The sequence below is a fragment of the Gekko japonicus genome, unplaced genomic scaffold, assembly GCF_001447785.1.
Source record: "Gekko japonicus isolate JY-2015 unplaced genomic scaffold, Gekko_japonicus_V1.1 scaffold1148, whole genome shotgun sequence".
NCBI lineage: Eukaryota > Metazoa > Chordata > Lepidosauria > Squamata > Gekkonidae > Gekko > Gekko japonicus.
In genome coordinates, this window is record NW_015177047.1 from 123,066 (window position 1) to 142,534 (window position 19,469).

Genomic DNA, 19,469 nt, shown 5'->3' on the forward strand with positions numbered 1-19,469 from the left:
TTTAGATCTGTAATCCAGAAGCTGCTTTCTTTACTAGCACTGCTTTCTTGCTGTGTAACTCCAGCTAGTGTGTAGATCTCTGGAGGGTCACTGAGGTAGCAGCAGAAGACTAAAAAACAGTTAATTTTGGATGCAGGGTTGTTGTTGTTGTTTTTTAAGAGGTTTTCCTGTTAAATGCATACGTGCAGTCAGGACATCTGCTAAACAACAGCTGTCTTCCTTCACTTCCTGTCTAGCACGATTTTATTCTGCCCTTCCTCCAAGGAGCTCTGGGCAGCATACATCAGTCCCCCTTCCCTCATTTTATCCTTACAACTACTGTATGAGGTAGGTTAGGCTGAGAGATTGCCCCAATGTTACCCACTGAGTTTCATAAGAACCTCCCAGATCCTAACGTGACATGTCAACCATAGAATCATAGAACTGAAAAGTTCCCTGACAAATTAATGTCTAGCTGCCATTGTCATTCCGGTTCCGCTGTAGTTCCCTTCACCCCTCCCTCTCATTCCTTGTTTGCTTGTGTATGTTATGTAGTCCGCGGAACTTGCCAAGGTCGTGCAGCTGGGTGTAGGGGGAGAGCTTTGCCTAGAATGTTTTGGGTATCTTGCATGTGAACTGAACCTGTGTTGACATTTCAGAACGGTTGCGTTCCCATGCATTGGGCGCGAACTGTATGGTCTATTCCCGCCAGCGGGAATTGGACCCATTGGTCCTTCCCTGGTTCAAATGTCTTTATTATGCCTTCCCTGGTTACCTGTAGTTATTCCTAACAATGTCCTGTTCTGGTTAACCCAACGCTTTGAAATAAACCTTACTTGCTTTGCAACATGGAGTTGTATTTTATGCTTGGGATCCAACACAAATAAATGTCCAGTCACCACCTCCAAGGAGAGAGAACCCACAACAATCCTGGGCAACCGATTCCTAATATCTTACCAATATCTCCCCACCTGTACTTTAAATCCATTATTTATTTATTTAAATTTCAAGCCCGCCCTTCCCTGCACCGCAGGGCACGATAGTAAAACCTATGCAACATTGACTATTGTCAGCTAGCTGCCATTGTGTCTGGTGTTACCTGCTTAACACATCTTTTGCCCTTCCCCCCCCCCCCCCGCGTCTTTTTTTTTTATATGCTTACTCTGTACTTTGCGGAACTGGCCAAGGTCGTGCAGCTGGTGGTGGGAGTCGGTGCTTCGCTCAGCTTGTTATGGTTATCTCGCCTATGAACTGAACCTGTGTTGACTGTGTAGAACTGTTATGTTCCCATGAAATGGGCGCGCATTTGCAAGTTCTATTCCCGCCAGCGGGAACTGGGCTCATTGGCCCTAACCTGGTTCAAATCCCTTTATTATGTTACACGTGTGTATTGGTAGTCATTCCTAACAATGTCCTTGTTCCTGTTTGAACCATCGCTTTGAAATAAACCTTACTTTGATCCAAACGTGGAGTTATTTCGAATGCCTGGGGATCCAACAACTATACAACATTATGAGTCCTATCCTCCACTACCAACTGAAATAGCACCCTGCCCTCCTCTAAATGACAAGCCTTCAAGCACTTATCCCCCCTCAACCTTCTCCAGGCTGAACAATCCCAGCTCCCACTGCCTTTCTTTGTTAAGGCTTCGTTTCCAAACCCCTAATCATCCTCATCGCTCTCCTCTGCACCTTCTCTGAAGTTGCTATAGCCTTCCTATAAAAAGGCCTCCAGAACTGGATACAGTATTTCAAATAGGATCCAACCAGTGCAGTGATCACATATCATGTCCTAGACACTATGCATTTGTTGTTGATATACTCTAAGACTACATGTGCTTTCTTTACCACTGCATCACCCTGGCTATACATACTCAAATTTTGTTGTTGTTGTTCAGTCAGGCCTCCAGAACTGGATACAGTATTTCAAATAGGATCCAACCAGTGCAGTGATCACATATCATGTCCTAGACACTATGCATTTGTTGTTGATATACTCTAAGACTACATGTGCTTTCTTTACCACTGCATCACCCTGGCTATACATACTCAAATTTTGTTGTTGTTGTTCAGTCGCACAGTCGAGTCGGATTCTTCGCAACCCCATGGACAAGATCACGCCAGGCCCTCCTGTCTTCCGCCGTCCTCTGAAGCTGGCTCAATTTCATGTTCGTTGCATCTATGACACTGTCTAACCATCTCATCCTTTGCCGTCCCCGTCTTCTTTGACCTTCAATCTTTCCCAGCATCAGGGTCTTCTCCAGTGAGTGCTCCCTTCTCATTTGGTGGCCAAAGTATTTGCGCTTCAGTTTCATTATCTGGCCTTCCAGGGAACAGTCAGGGTTGATTTCTTTTAGGATTGACTGATTTGATCTTCTTGCAGTCCAAGGGACTCTCAAGAGTCTTCTCCAGCACCATAGTTCAAAAGAATCTATTCTTCGGCGCTCGGCCTTCCTTATAGTCCAACTCTCGCAGCCATACATGACTACTGAAAGACTATTGAAAGAGGTAGTCAATCTTTAAAGGTACAATTGTGGTCTTAGGGTACTGTCTCAGTGATGATCTGGTTCTTATAGATCCACATGGGTCAATGCAGGGGTAATTCATGAGGACAACCAGATGGATTTCACCTAGAGAACTGGTGTTGAGTAGTGATGGGCATGAACTGGGAAAATGTGGTATGGTTCATGGTATGCCAGCTTCATGAACCATGAAACATCACAAATAAACCAGTTTCATTTGTGAGGTTTGTGACATGGTAGAACACCCCTCAGCATGATAGAGACACCAAACTCACAAGGGATATCCGGCTAACCCTCCTCTACCTACATGCCAAGGTTGGTGAGGATTGAATTTATGGGGTTCGAGTTATGGCTCCCCCAAAGAAGGTGTCCCCAGGAAAGCATTTTCTGGGGAAATGACAAGCACAGGTTCATGAGGGTCAGGATTGTATAGAATGGATCCTGTGCAAATTAAAGATGCCAAACATGCAAGAGATCTCCAGATGACTCTCCTCTACTTGCCCTCCAAGTTTGATGAGGATTGGATTTATGGGGTCCAAGTTACAGCCCCCCAAAGAAGGTGCTCCTATGGAGGGAAAAACAGCAAAAAAGCAAGGACAACAGAAGCCATTTTAACTTCACGTTCCAGGATGTCTGGCTCGAGGTCAGTGATTATACTGTCGTGGTTGTCAGGGACATCGAGGTCTTTCTTGTATAGTTCTTCTGTGTATTCTTGCCATCTTTTCCTAATCTCTTCTGCTTCTGTTAGGTCCCTACCGTTTTTGTCCTTTATCATGGCCAGCTTTGCATGGAACGCTCCCTTGATTTCTCCAATTTTCTTGAAGAGATCTCTAGTCCTTCCCATTCTATTGTTTTCCTCTATTACTTTGCATTGTTCATTCAGGAAGGCCTCCTTATCTCTCCTTGCTGTTCTCTGGAAATCTGCATTCAGTTGGGTAAATCTTTCCTTTTCGCCTTTGCCTTTCGCTTTCCTTCTCTCCTCTGCTATTTGTAAAGCCTCATCAGACAGCCACTTTGCTTTCTTGCATTTCTTTTTCTTTGGGATGGTGGTGATTGCTGCCTTCTGTACAACTTCATCATGGATGCAATCAAATTACAGTCCCCTCAAACCTCAAGATCCCATTCACCCATGCTACTACCTAGAAGAGTATCCCCATCTGGTACATGAACATAACATTTTTACAACCCTGATGCAAAACCTTACATATAACTGTATTAAAACACATCTTGTTCATATCTGCTCATTTTCCCCATGTATCCAAGTCTGATTGTATTTTATCTCTACCATCCGGAGTGGTCACTATCCCCCCCCCCAAGCAATTTGGTGTCACCTGCAAATATAACAAGTAGTCCCGTCACACCCTCATCTAACTTGTTGACAAAAATATTTAAAAGCACTCAGCCCAAAACAGAGCCCTGCAGCACCCTAACAGATACTACCCTCCAATCAGACAACAAACATTTAGTTACCACTTTTGGGGTGTGATTATCTAACCCATTCCTTATCCACCTAATCATCCTAAAATCTAATTTACAGCCCGCCAACTTCATGGAGAACTTTATCAAATGCCTTACTAAAATCCAGTCATACAATAGCCACTGCATCCTCACAATCCACCAAACCTGACCCCACTCAAAAAAGGAAATTAGATTTGTCTGACAGGATCTATGAGGGACAAATCCATGTTGACTACTTCTTATCACCAAGTTATCCTCCAGATGTTTACAAATTAGTCTTTTAAAAATTAAAGGTTTTCACTGGGACAGAAGTTAAACCCACCAGCCTATCATTCCCCAGATCATCCTTCCTCACCTTTTTAAAAATCAGGACAATATTCATCCTTCTCCAACCGTCTGGCACACCACCTGTCCTCCAAGAGGCCTTGAAGATAATGGACAACAGCTCTGCCGACTTGCCAGCTAGCTCTTTAAGCACTCTCTGTCCTGCAAGCCCACCCAGTCAGGTCTCCTCTGGATCAGTGCCCCCAGGTCTAGAAAGTATCGATAGGTGCTGGCAACCAAGCGCTGGAACTGAGGGCAAGAAACTGGAGGCAAGGAGCGGGAAACTACAGGCAAGGAACTAGAGCTGGCGCACAGCCTTGCATCCAGTAGACTGGTTGATCCAGCAAGGCAACTTTCCCAATCCTTGGCTTAAACAGTTTGGGAAGTAATCAGGATCAGTTGCTCTGCTGGCCGGTGTCGGGCCCCCATGGCTGCCCTGTGCTTTAGCCAGGTAGGGAGGAAATAGTCTAGGGCTCCCAGGTTCCTACCTTTTGCCGGCAGGGGGGAGGAAGCTTCTCTCCTGGGATCTTCCAGTACGCGTGCACCGCAATGTCATCACTTGGAAGTGACACCATCGAGCTAGGCCCATCCCCAGAGGGACGCTCTAGCATTCGGCTAGAAACTCTATGATGCCATAGAGTTTTCAGGCCGAATGCTAGAGAGTCCTATTGAGATATATGTCTAAGTGATAAAGGTAGCAAGCAGTTACTAGATCAGTTTGATCAGTTTGACAGTCCTAGCTGTCATGCTAGTGATTAAGTAATTACAGCCAGGTGTTATACTAGCAGGTGTTCTCTATCAGGCATTGTTAGAGTAAGTAATTAATTCACCTTGTTAGTGATTGGCTGAGTTTAGTATATTAGCTATCAGCTTGATAAGCTAGGTGGGGACTCTCTCAAGCTAAGGCAACAGCATGCTGTATGATAGCCTGTATATCTCTGTGTATATATTCACCATTATATTTATATAGACTTTCTGTGTACCTTCATCACCAGTTGGTCTCCAGCTTCTTATTTACTACACCCAATAAGTCCCCCTGGGGATGTGCCTGGAATGATGACATCACCCATTGCGCCAGGCATGTTGGTCTGATCCAGGCACATTGGGGGTGGGGTTACCCCGCTGGCTGGATCTGGGCTGGCGGATTGGGGCCCCCTAAAGCGGGCAACCCCCCCCCAAGTGGATCTGGCAACCCTAAAAGAGCCACTGTTGAGACAGGAGAGAGGAAAATGGCTGCTGTGGAGGCGGGACTGAGAAAAACCCAACCTTCCAACCCACACAACAACCATCCAGGTTTTTTGACGTTTCCCCAAAGTTCACAGCAAAGCAGGTTTGGAAAAGATCAGAGAAAAGCCAGGGGAAACCCAGGAGGTGCACAAATGAGCTACAATATTGGGGGAAAGAAACTCTCTTCCCAACAGCATTGAACCCCAGCCAAATAACCTGAGCAGAAAAGGTCACACTTCCCACCCCCCAGACCTGCTTTATTCCATCCAAGTGCATTACTGCACTACCTGACAGTAAAGGTGCACATTTCCCTGACCTGCAAAGAGCCAGTTTGGTGTAGTGGTTAAGTGTGCAGACTCTAATCTGGGAGAACCGGGTTTGATTCCCCACTACTCCACTTGCAGCTGCTGGATGACCTTGGGCAAGTCATACCTCTAACAAGAGCTGTCCTTGAAAAGGCAGTTCTGGAAAGAGTTCTCTTAGACCCTCCTACCTCACAGGGTGTCTGTTGTGGGGAGGGGAAGGGAAAGGAGTTTGTAAGCCGCTCTGTGACTCCGAGTGAAGGGCACTGTATAAATCCAATCTCTTCTTCTTCTCCTCTTCTTCTTCATGCCCATATTGGTGCCATTTTCCATGCATTTTCCCCTGCCACGCCACCGGAGGACTTAAAAAATGGTAACTGCTACAGCATTACAGCACCATAGTTCAGTAATGATCAGATGCCACTTTACTTCCACTTCAAATTTCAATAGAGCTTCTAATGTTCTATAACGCATGTGTAAAGGAAAGAACCCAAAAAAGGGCAGAGGGTCACGGCAGAGGCCGTAACGACCATGGCCTTAAGAAGAAGAAGAAGAAGATAAGAGATTGGATTTTACCCCGCCCTTCACTACCCAAGGGAGTCTAAGAGCGGCTACAAACTCCTTTCCCTTCCCCTCCCCACAACAGACACCCTGTGAGGTAGGTGGGGCTGAGAGAGCTCTGACAGAAACTGCTCTTTTTCAAGAACAGCTGTGCCAGAAGTATGGCTTGCCCAAGGTCATCTAGCAGGTGCAAGCGGAGGAGTGGGGAATCAAACCCAGTTCTCCCAGATTAGAGTCCGCGCACTTAACTATTACACCAAACTGGCTCTCAAGAGCCAGTGTAGATTCACTGTGCTGCATGTGTGGAAGAATAATGGGTGCAAAAAATGGGAGAAAAGTGCAACAAAAAACTCCACAGGTGGAAGCACCCTGGCTAGCATGCATGCCTTTGCTTTTGCCGCAGCAATGGAAGCAATGCAGAGAATCCTTGCTGTGAGGAAGCAGCCTTGGAGACCCCACTAGGACTTGTGGGCAGCATAGCTGGGGTAGCCCTGGCCCAATTCTGGCCTCAAACAGGCAAAGCTGCCATCTGCAATAGGAAGGAATCTTTTATATCTGCAGCTTGTATGCCATTTTGAGAACACTAATAGAAAAAAGCAAGTAAGTGATATATAAAGAAACAGAGCGTGTTTAGACTCCAGGCTTGGCTTGCCAAACTCCAGGTGGAGCCTGGAGATCCCCCAGAATTACTCCAGATGACAGAGATCCCTTGGAGAAAAATGGCAGCTCTGAAGGGTGGACTCTGTGGCATTATACTTCACTGAGGTCCCTCCCCTTCCCAAATGCTGTCCTCCCCAGGTCCAACTCACAGTTGGCAGCCCTAGACTCTTTGCCAAAATGACAAGATGCAGAGAACGATTTGAGCAATGAAGAACCAAAGCCTGAGATACACATTCAATGTTCTTATTCTCCTGCTTCCTTCCACATTCCCAAGATCCTTCTCTCGCATTGCTTCTTACCAGAGGTTCGATTGTGAAGATGTTGTTGTTGAAGAGCATGGAGTCCTCGAACACTGCTGCCTGGCGGTTCCGAAAGGTCCGGGTGACGATGGAGAGATGCTCGCGAAGGGTGGGATTTATGATGCATTCCTCCAGAAACTGGTCCACCACGCCCTCTTCCTCAACCTGAAGTGAACGGCAGAGCCTAGAGCCAGGGCGAGAGAGGAGTCAGTGGGCAACCTGCATCCAAAGGCTGTTGGTTGCAAGCAGGGGAAGGGGAAAGAGGCGGAATGTTCTGATCTGAGCTATTACCCAACCAGGCGAATAAGGCTCAGATTTGCTTACAGGGCCTCGTGGAAGGGAATACAGAGGCCTCCCCCTCTAACACAAGCACGCAATATACGGACCTGCGACCACCAGCTCCTTCATGGCTTTGGGGAAGGGTCCAATTAGGAAATATATTAATTTGCTTTGCTTCGTTTATATCCCACCTTTCTTCCCAGTGGGGACCCCAAGCAGCTGACATTTGCTCTCCTCTTCACCAACTTATCCTCACAACAGCCTTGTGAGGCAGGTTAGGCTGAGTGTGACTGGCCCAAGGTCACCCAGCAAGCCTCCATGGCACACTGGGGGTTCCAATCTGGGTCTCCCAGATCATCGTTCAGCACTCTAACCATTACACCCACTCTGGAAACTCCAACCCAGCTTGCATTTAACCTGTGACCTGATGCTCGCCTGCAAAATATTTTTTTTTGGGGGGGGGGCCAAATCAGCTCCTGGGTGCATAGGAAGTTTCATCACTCCCTCCTTTCCACCTCATGCACTTCTGCTAACGAAAAAGGACTGGGGGGGCAGTGCCACATGTCTCCCCCATCTCCATAGCTGCTGTCTCTTTTCAGTCTCATTGATAATGCATGAGAATGAAATGGCCACATTCATACACATTTAACTACTCCCTGATTTGAAAGGGGAGGAATTGTTACTCCTGTGAACTAGGGGTTGCTGCACTAATGGGGAACATCAGAAAAAATAAACTTCGGATCAACTGTCCATATGCCTCCTTTCAGCAATGAGGAACAGCGAAGTAAGCTGAGCAAATCTAGCTTGGCATTCGGTGGAAAAATCTGCAAGGCAGCTCCAGAGTTTTTCACATCTATACAGCTGTCAGACTCACAGCAAACAATGAAATACACTCTTGCAGGAAGGTTTAATTTTATTGAAGCCATGAAGTACTTAGAACAGATTCTCTGTTCAGAATAACACAAGGTGCTTGAGACAGGTATAATAAAGCAAGTTCAAAATAACATGGGCCAATAGATATGGTTCCCGCGCCCGCCTTGAGGACTCATCGCATGCCCAAACCCTGAGAAAGCAATGGTTGTAGCTGATTAAACATTTTATTCTCACACTACTGTTCATTATAGACTAAGCAAAGAGCCTCCAAACGCGAACCACCTGTAGCCTTGGCAGATAAGGTTCCTTCAAAGCACTGCTAGCGTACATGGAAAGGAATGCAGCTGAAGATGAGCGCATGAGGGTGAGGGGGGACATGCGCACAAGAGTCTAAGCCAGTCCAGGGAAGGAGAGGGGGGGGATGGACACATCTCATATGCATGGAAAAGACATATTGGCAGCTTGCTAACAACAGCAGCTTTGGAGGATTTTTTCGGGGGTAAAAAGTGTGGACATCAGAGGTGCCATACTGGATCAGTTCTAACCTAGCATCCTGTCTTGAACTGTGGCTCACCAGTTGCCCCACAGGGGACAACAAACAGGGCACAGCGGTCAACTCAAGACATCGCCTGATGTTACCTCCTAGCAGTGGGATTCAGAATGTGGAGGTTCCTTTTACTCACTATGCTAGTTAGCCATGGATGAACCTCTCCTTCATGAATCTAATTCACTCTTAAAGCTGTCTTACACTCATGGCCCTCAGTATGTCCACTGTCAGTGAATCCCAAAATTAATTACTCTTTGAATGAAGAAGTGCTAGATATAAGTCCAGTCGCACGTTAGAGACCAACAAGATTTTGTGGGTATGAGCTCTCAAGAGTTAAAGCTGCCTTCGTCAGAATAAAGGTTTCCTTTTTGTCTCTCCTGAACCAATTTGCCCATCAGCTTCACTGGATCCCCCACCACCACCAAATTTCAGTATTATGGGAATTTGATTAAAAGTGAGAATGGGATAAAAGTTCCTGAGCATTCTCTTTTGCCGGGCAGTGAAGAAAAGAGAAGCTCATGGCAAAGTAAAAATGAACAACTCGTGCAGTTTTACAAGCATGGGATGCAGTGTTCCCTCTAAGCTGAGTTAGTCACAGTTTTTTAGCCTCCGGCTCACACATTTTTGCCTTAGCTCAGGAAGGATGGCTCCAGAGCAAACTGATTTACGCAGCTGCCAAATCACTCACTCACAACTTTAATGCCAGTAGCTCACAAAGTGGCATTTTTGCTCACAAGACTCCACAGCTTAGAGGGAGCATGGCTCCGGAGTTGTCGCTTTCCCTTGCATGGCAAATGGCACACCACTGCCCCACCAGAACCTCCTTTGTCAAGTTGCCAAGGTGCATAATTAGAGATGTGTGGATTTTGCAGCCTCACTGAGGTCTTCGAAAAGCCCATCTGATTTATTTTCCCTCTTGGATCCTTCAAAGTGAAGAATGACTCTCTAGAGACTTCACTGGGTATGAAGAGCAGGAAGACACTTGGATTTATTGCTGAGTGAACTACACTTTCGTCAAACTTTTGGCCTGACTGCCCACCTGTTATTTCATTTTCATGCTAAGATCAGAATGTCTTTAAGAAACAGTATGCTCTCCGTTCACCTTCTCACTAGGGGACTTGATCCAAGGATCCGTTTCTTTTAGCCCTCGCAGTACCCACAATGGAACTGCTCTGTGCTTGGGGTTTGGAGCAGGGAGGAAATTGAAGACTGAGACTCTGGGAACATGAAGTGAAGGGGCAGAAATGGGACTCAGTGGGAATAGAAGAGCTGTAGTGTTTGCAGCTGGTGCAGCAACCAGCCAGACCTGTATTTTTCTTTCAGTGAGCTTGGAAATAATTGCACTCTCACTGTATTTCTGTCAGAGGCCTGTAATGCCAGAATTTACAACTTAGAGACATTTTCTTATATTTTACAGTGTTAAGGAACTGGTAATTTGTGGACCTTAGTATATTCTACAGCAGGGCTTAGAACTGTTGTACATTTTTAAAAAATTTACCCAGAACCAGGCACCGCTGAAACCAGCACCACCTTCAAAAACTCACATTTGTTTTTTCTGTTCCTCCTCGGCTTGCGTCATAAAGAACTTCCACTGGAAATGCGCAATGATGTTGCTACGATTGTGAATAGCTACAGACCTCTGGCTTGCTAAAGTGATGTAGGTCTTCTCAATGGTTAAGGAGCTCTTCTCCAGTCTTACATTAACGTCTGCAGCTGCGCCATAAATGCAGACGTGGATATCCTCCCCTAGGTGAGAGAGAGCCACATGGAAGATTAATTCAGCTGTGACGGGCCTGGCTTTTCTAAGATGACAGGCACAAAATGTGGCTGCTTTCTATGGGTTCCTCGTCTTGTGAAGGACTCAGTAAGATTCAGGAACAAATGCAAATAGGACAGATCTCACACCTCCTGCTTCAGCTGAAGTAAAAAAGAATGGAACAACGTTATGGGGAGGAACAACCCTGCAGAACAGATGCTGCACAGCTCCTTGTGCTTGGCAAGCCAGGTGGCTGCCTGGTGGTACCTCTTGACTCCTCATTCACCTTACTGCAGACTCGGCCTCTGTGCTCCTCGTCTTGTGAAGGAGAGAGACTCAGTAAGATTCAGGAACAAATGCAAATAGGACAGATCTCACACCAGACTAGGTGTGAAGTAAAAAAGAATGGAACAACGTTATGGGGAGGAACAACCCTGCAGAACAGATGCTGCACAGCTCCTTGTGCTTGGCAAGCCAGGTGGCTGCCTGGTGGTACCTCTTGACTCCTCATTCACCTTACAGCAGACTCGGCCTCTGTGGAATCCAAAGGTAATGTCACACAAAGCACACACACCCCGCAAGGCCTCACTCATGCTCAGACCTAGCAGCAAGACAGAGGGAGTGGCACTGCACGAGGGCTGAGGCATCCTTGACGAGTACCCAGCCCAATATGACACAATGTCCCACTGAGCCAGCTCTTCACATTGCTGAAGACATGTGAAATCTCCTTCCTCACTGGGACGAGTCCCTGTTGTGCTCTTATTGCTCCTGTGAAAGCAGAGGCATCAAACAGTCCACGCAGAGCTACTCTGTGTGGTACATCCCCTTGTACCCACCCCACCCCCACCTGCCAGAATGACCTTTGCTGGCTTTTTAAAAATTGATTAGAAGTATAAATGGGACAGTTTTCTTTCCAGTAGAGGAGACCAAAAGCTGCTTAAAAAACGTTCCTCCCTTCTCCTCTTTTTTATTCACACAGCTATGCCATGAGGTAGGCGATGGCCCCAAGATCACCCAAGCAAGCTTCCACAGCAGACTGGGGATTCAAACCTGGGTCCTTCAGATCCTAGTCTGATACTCAAACCACAACACTATTTACCACTGATTTTTATTTTATTTTTTAAGTTGGGGGAAAGCCTGCCGGTGGCATGAGGGTGGGGTAGGGATAGTGAGCAGAAGGGGATACATGGGGAAAATGGGGCTAGGTGTGGGTGGGAAGGTTTGGAAATCCATGCCTTTCTAGTCAAATTTTCCAGAACGAATGGAGCAAACCGATTTGGGAAATGTCAGGGCAAACCAGGAAAAACCTTGAAAGACAATGATTGGAAGATGCACTGGGGGGGGGGGGGGGGGTTCTAGTTGGAGAGCCAGAGCAGAGCAAGTCCTCTGTGGAAGCAACTGAACAGATTAGCGTTCTAGTCATTCTGGGAATGTCTTCTGACGGGAAATATTTCTGCCCCTTAGTATTTGTAGAAAGTCTACAACTGCACAGTGAACCAAGACTTTAGGCTTGCCATTCTCTACAGGGGACCTTGTTATTACAAGAGTGGGTTTGGCCATTTGAAAAGAAGTTCCTGAAGGAAGAGACTTCCGGCTGCATTCCTTGTGGAGCTAAGCAAAGCAGAAGGCAGTGTTCCAGAGAGCAGCTGTGCTGCCAAAGGGCATGCTCACCGGGCACAACAGCCAGGCTGCATCCGTTCACTTCAATGGCTTTCTCATGCAAACCCCATGGAGGTGAACACCGGCTGTACAGAACCAGTGCTTGGTGGAGCACAGCATGCTCAGCCGAGATCTTTACATTGCATGACCCTCAGGAAGAAGAAGAATATGCCTTTAAGGGGCAACTAACTCATAGCAACCCCTTCTATGGGGCATTCCAGGCAAAAGACAAGCAGAGGTGGTTTGCCGTTGTCTTCCTTGGTGATCTCCCATCCAAACACTAACTGTGGCTGATGCTGCTTAGCTCCATTACAAGCTAAGGGCTAAGCTAGGCTATTCAAGCTGCTGAGGAGAAAGTGCGGTCACGTTGCAACCAATATATGATGATCCCGGGACCATGGCATTTCCAAGGTAAGAGACAGGCAGAGGTGGTTTGCCATTGCCTTCCTCTGACTTCCCCAGTCATTCTTGGTGGTCTCCCATACAAGTACTGATTACAGCCAGCCCTGCTTAGCTCCCAAGTCATGATGAGCTCAGGCCAAACTGAGCTATTCAGGTTGCTGTCCAGCTAGTCTGTGCTCACCTGTATCATAATGCACTACCAGGTCCTCACAGTGATTGCCCGTCTCTTGTGGCAGAAATTCAACCGTGAACTGTGTGGTCTCCCCAACTCCAAGGGTCCCAGTGGAGGGCTCCACAGAGAAAGGGCTGCAATACAAAGAAGAAGAAATCTGACCATGTCACGGGGCGGGAGTTCCCTACAAGTATGTTGAGCAGCCCTTTTAACACACTGACGACAAGCATCCCTTAATCCTATCACAATAGGAAAAACCTTGATCCATTCTCTATCACCATGGCCAACCTTCTGACCAGTTCTGATCCCCGAGTATGCCACCAAACAAATGAAGCTCGAAAGGAAGAAAAGGCCATGTTTAGTCTTTATTATTTGGAAATCTAAACATTGCATACCGGGAAATTGCACCATGCACAATCCTCTTTCTACTGGTGACCACCATTTTCAGTGAATAGGGCGACATAAATATTTTCCAGCTTCAGTAGACACAACTGGACACATAGAGTTAGGACGAAGGGTATGCATTTGTGTATACCAAAACTGGAAAACACACGCCCTAGTTCAGGGGTGGCCAAACTTGCTTAACGGAAGAGCCACATAGAATAAACGTCAGATATTTGAGAGCCGCAAGACATGAACAAATGTTACACACGTTTTTATTGGAAAATATGCAAATTTGCTTGTTATCAACATTAAATGAGACTGCCAAAAATAAAATGGGGTTAAAAGTGGATATTGATAATGATATTTATTTATCCAGTGATACTTGTAGGCTGGGGGGGGGTCTTTGAGAATACATTTAAAGATAAAGTTGCTTTCTTTCTCTGCTCCCCCCCCCCCACCTCAAGCCTACCCAGGGAGGGGAACACTGGCTGGGGAAGGGAAGACGGATTGGGGAGGCCTGCCTTCCCTTCGCTTCCCCAGCCGCCCTGCAGGGGAGCCACACAATTGCGTGAAGAAGCCACATGTGGCTCCCAAGCCACAGTTTGGCCACCCCTGCCCTAGTTGTAACAAAACGTCTACCACACATGTCAGGAGGATCATGGGTAGTGCACTTTCTCATTACACGAGCGCGGAGAGCTTAATCATAGTGACTGAACATGGGGTATAGCCGAGTAGAAAGACAAGAAGGAAATACTTCTTTTTAACCTACGTGAGGATATAATATTAAGTAATGCTACAACATGGAACACTAACAACTAAAGAATTCAGTACACAATCCAGTCAGCATGGATGTGACTCACTCCTGACTAGCAGCAACTGGTGAGGAATGGACCTGGTGTGATCCAGGCCCCAACTGTAGAACTCTCTAAAGGTAACGGTTCCCTTGCTTGAAAGCCAGTCGAATCCGACTCTAGGGTTGTGGTGCTCATCTCCGTTTCCAAGCCGAAGAGCCAGCGCTGTCTGAAGACATTTCCGTGGTCATGTGGCCGGCATGACTAAACACCAAGGCGCACTGAACGCTGTTACCTTCCCACTGAAGTGGTACCCAAGGATCATTTCGTAGAAAAAGAGGCGCAGGAGCTCATTAGCACAACTTATTAGCCTAATTTATTTGCATATGCCACACCCCCTGACATCACCGGAAGTGTATCAGAAGGCAACACCCACCGCTCAGGCTACATTGGACTGTTTTGGATTGCTAGCTATTGGGGGGGGGACGTACAGATCTGTCCTCGTAGAGGAGGGAGAGCTTGTACCTGAAGGCGGGCTGGGGGGGGGCTCTGCAACTTACCTGGCTGCTGCTTGCTCCTCGTGGCCCGCGGTGTTTGGGGACGGGAGGAACTTCAGCAAGGTTTAATATCATAGAGTCCACCTTTCAAAGCAGCCACTTCGGAGCTTTTGCATGTGCCTGCCCCCTGGGCTCCTTACTGCCGGAGCTCCGCTCCTGTGCGCTCCCGCAGGAAATGACCCCTGGTGGTACCTATTTATCTATTTGCAATTTCTTGCTTTCGAACTGCTAGGTTGGCAGGAGCTGGAACTAGAGACGGGAGCTCACTCCATCATGCGGCGCACTCGGATCTCGAACTACTGAACTACCGACCTTCCACAGCCTGCAGTTCAGCGTCTTAACCACTTGAGCCACCGCAGCTCCATGTAGAACTCTGACACAAGCACTATGTCCAAGCTCCTGGCTAGTGAGTTTTCCACTACTGCCCTGGCTGGAACAGCGAGTCGCTGCTGCCAGCCTGGTCCCCTCATGGGCCTTGCTCCCCACCTCTGATCCCTGCCGCACTGCTGTTATTAGGAGACAGTTTCAGGGGATAGCCATGTTGATATGCAGCAGAACAGCTAAATTCGAGTCCTTCAGTACCTTAGAGTAGGTTTGCCAGCTCCAGGTTGGGAAACAGCCTGAGATTTTGGGGGTCGAGCCTAAGGTGGTATCTCCAGGTTCAACTAACACAGAACACCATGGCAGCTTGCTGACAGGTGGGCGGTGTTTGGGGACGGGAGGAACTTCAGCAAGGTTTAATATCATAGAGTCCACCTTTCAAAGCAGCCACTTTCTCCAGGGGAACTGATCTCTGTCACCTGGAGATCAGTAAAATAGTAAAAAGCCCAGTAGCACCTTTAAGACTAACAAACCTTATTGTAGCATAAGCTTTTTGAGAAACACAGCTCTCTTTGTCAGATGCATGGAGGGTTCTCGCTGATGAAGAGACCTGTATTTCTCGAAAGCTTGTGCTACAATAAAGCTTGTTAGTCTTAAAGGTGCTACTGGGCTTTTTACTGTTTTGCAGCAACAGACTAACACAGCTAACTCCTCTGGATCTATGACTATGGAGATCAGTGGTAATCCCAGGAGATCTCCAGCCACTACCCACATTAGAGAGCAACAAGCTTTTTCAGGGTATGAGCTCTCAAAAAACAAAGCTCCCTTCATCAGATAGGAACAAAAGGAGCTTTGACTCTCAAAAGCTTATCCCCCCCCCCAATCTTGTTTAAGGTGTCACTGGACTCAAATCTATCTCTGTTATTAGGAGAGCGTTCATGGAGTGACTTTTCCCTTGTCATGACCCAGTCTCCCTTAAAAATCCATTGTATGACTGAAGGAAGGGACCAGTAGGGTCCTGCTCTATTGTTACAAAGGTTTGGGGACTTTATCTTTTGGGGGAACATTGGTGCTTCCGAGGCCCTTTCCCAGTTCTGCAGACCCTGAGAGATGGCTTCTGCTGCCCGTTACTTGCCTCCTCCCAGACTAGGCCTGGCGAATGAGAACCCTTATTGCCATTGTTTCAAGACGATACCGACTGAGTGGGAATAAAGAGCTAATTTTTTCAGGGTTTCAGAATCTCTTTCTCACCAGCAGTACAACTGTGAATTGCATGCACTGTTACTTTTCATTATTCTAGCACCAGGATTGCTTCTTAATAGCTCTTATTAATAGGTCCTCGTTCGGTGGGGCAAGCTTGCTAGCACCCCTACTTTGGCTGGTCACAAGAGCATCTTAGATTGGGCACTGCTGTCCTTCCTCCAGCCCTCGAAAGCCACTAGTGCCAATGATGTTAGCTAACCAAAGAACACCCATTGGCTGATGCCACATTCGCCACCTAACAATACTCAATCAATCACTTTATTACAACAGTCAGCGACCAGCAGTACAGTTTGATTAAGAAATGCAAAAGCCAGCAACCAGCAATACAGTTAGGTTGAATCTTTTTTAAAAAAGATAAAAAGAGATAAAATTAAGTCTTAAAAACATACAAAGTCATGCCAAATAACTACAAAGTCATGCTGCCAAAAGGGATTTTTGATGCTTGTAAACCTGAGTACAGAATTTAGCCACCTGTCGAGTAGTCTGGTGGTTTCTATCTGACAGAAGATAATCAAGCTTGATTTTATTTGATCTCCCAGGAAATCTTTCTAGCAGTGGGCTAATACTTTCCAATTGGACCTTTGTATAGTTAGGACAATTTAAAAAAATGTCTTCTATAGAGTCAATTTCACACAGAGAGCAAGAACAGAGCCTTAAGGGGTAAGGAATTGCTTTAAACCTCCTTTCCAACACTGCTGAAGGTAAAGTCACACTTCTGGCCAGTGTGAATGCCCTTCTGGTGTTGTTAGATTCCAGAAAACATAAATAAGCAGCTGGGGCTGCAGTGTATCTGTTTTTTTTCTGAGGAAATGAACTCTGGAGAACTTGAGATGTCCATTTGTCTTTTGGTATCTGTCACTCTTTGCTTGATGAGTGAATAGATTTTAGAACCGATAATTAGCCGTCTCTGCAACCCAAGAAATATAATTGGTGTTCTATAAGGGTTAGGATCTGACAGGGGACTCAGAAAGCACTGAGCAGAGGTAACCTCACTGCAGAATCCTTTATCTGAGGACGAGGGTCCTCAAAAGCTCTTTGGCCATGATCCTACAGAGAGGAATGATGTGTTTTCTCTAAAGGGAAATGTTCATAACTTCTTCCCATAGCACCTTTTAACTATCCTTTTTATACTAACAAACGTTTATGCGTGCAGGGAATTCTAAAAGACATTTGGGACTGCAAGTGGAGAAATTACGGAGGACATCTTGGATTCATTTCTTTTCCACCCAAGCTTTAACTAGCAATTTTATCTTTTTAATGGTTTTATGGTTTGCTTCTGGTCTGAGGTCTGTTTTATGGATTTTTAATGCTATATTTATGTCCCTGACTTTTTTGTTTTAATATTGTCAATGTGTAATTATTTTATTTGTAGCTGACTTCAGAAGGATTCTAGACAGGTAGCATAATCTCTTAAATTAATGAACAAATAATATTACATTCAGGGCTATGCTTTCATGTCGTATGAAAAAAAGAAAAGAAAGATACTTCTTTTCAAACATGGTGCTCAGCTGGGTAAGATGGAAAGGGGGATAACAGTCTGTTCCATTGCCAATCAAATCTAAGCCCCACGTGTGATAGCAGAATTGCACCCAGCAAAGTTCCTGCTCACATAGAGCTCCAACATACATACATATGCATTGTTTTAAAAGAAAACCAAATTGTATTCCATGTTGTTAATAAAACATTCTCCAGACAGCTTCCACAATACAGCTAAGCAATTTATAAAAACAACACAAAAACATAAAAGGTAACAGCTGATTAAAACCCATTAAAATCAATGATTCCAGTGGACAAAAGTAGAAATACTGTATGGCCAGCGGGTGAAACAGGATGCTGGACTAGACGGACCACTGGTCTGATCTAGCAGGCTCCTTATGCGTTCCAGTGGTTAAGACACTGAACTGCAGGCTGTGGAAGGTCGGTAGTTCAGCAGTTCGAGACCCAAGTGGGCCGCATGACGGAGTGAGCTCCCGTCTCTCGTTCCAGCTCCTGCCAACCTAGCAGTTTGAAAGCAAGAAATTGCAAGTAGATAAATAGGTATCACTTCAGTGGGAAGGTAACAGCGTTCCTTGCGCCTTGGTGTTTAGTCATGCCAGCCACATGATCATGGAAATGTCTTCAGACAGCGCTGGCTTTTCGGCTTTGAAATGGAGATGAGCACTGCGACCCTAGAATCGGATTCGACTGGCTTTCGAGCAAGGGAACCCTGACCTTTACATAATCAGCAAATAGATTTGAAGGGGAACAGGAGTTCCTTCCTGGTCCCTGGCCAAGTAATAACCAGTACTATCAACTGCCTGGAAGCAAACCAGCAGCCAGTGAGGTTCTCTTAAAATTGTTGAGACATTATCCCCATGACTTACAGTCGCAAGTAATTTCACTGCTACCTTTTTGTACCAGTGGAAATTCTGGACAATCTTCAAAGGCAGCTTTATACAGAGTATACTGTCAGTAGTCTAACATAGAAATAAATGCTACAACTTGAGGAAAGGCCACAACTAGCAAACAGCAAAAACTGGCTACAAGGCCCTATGAGGCACGGAGAATACAACACCTTCACAGACAGCTGAATCAAGCAGCACTCCCAAACTGTACATCTGCTCTTGCCATCCAGCACAGGCCAGCTTTGCAAACCTGGATTTGGTCTGATATTGGCCAATAGCACCCCAGCCTTGTCTGGACTGAGTTTCAGTTTATTGTCCCTCATCCAAGAACATTCCTGCGTCCAGAAAACAGTTCAGGACATCCTCTCTCTTGCCTGACTTAATTCAAACTGAAAAGGAGTTGGGTGTTGTCCACGTACTGATGATGCTTCAGTTCTGCAGACCACATCTTCTAGCACTTTCAGGTATGGTGTGGGGCTAGAATGGAACCCTGCAGACCCCATATCGCAAACACCACGGGGCCAAGCAGGTGCCCCCTGCAACACCTTTTGGAACTGGTTGGTCAGACAGTAACACAACTACCAGAGCACAGTGCTCTGTCCTGAGGCCCATCTCAGCCCTCAGTTCAGAAGTCACCCAGTATCAGAAGCCACTGAGAGGTCCAGGAGGAGAATCAATAGGCTCATACTCCCCCCCCTTCCAGTGAAGGTCATTTGTCATGGCAACTAAGACAGTTTCAGTCGAAGACTG

General features: G+C 46.3%; 1 protein-coding gene across 1 annotated transcript in view; it reads right to left on the reverse strand.

Moving 5' to 3' along the window:
- The window catches only part of LOC107124600 (hydrocephalus-inducing protein homolog), a 105,213-nt gene that overhangs the window by 71,077 nt on the left and 14,667 nt on the right, over positions 1-19,469 (reverse strand). The window contains exons 6-8 of the mRNA XM_015428090.1: positions 13,029-13,153; positions 10,575-10,776; positions 7,332-7,515 (exon numbers count right to left, since the gene is read on the reverse strand). Coding sequence (XP_015283576.1) covers positions 7,332-7,515; positions 10,575-10,776; positions 13,029-13,153 — 511 coding nt within the window. The remainder of the gene's footprint in view (positions 1-7,331; positions 7,516-10,574; positions 10,777-13,028; positions 13,154-19,469) is intronic.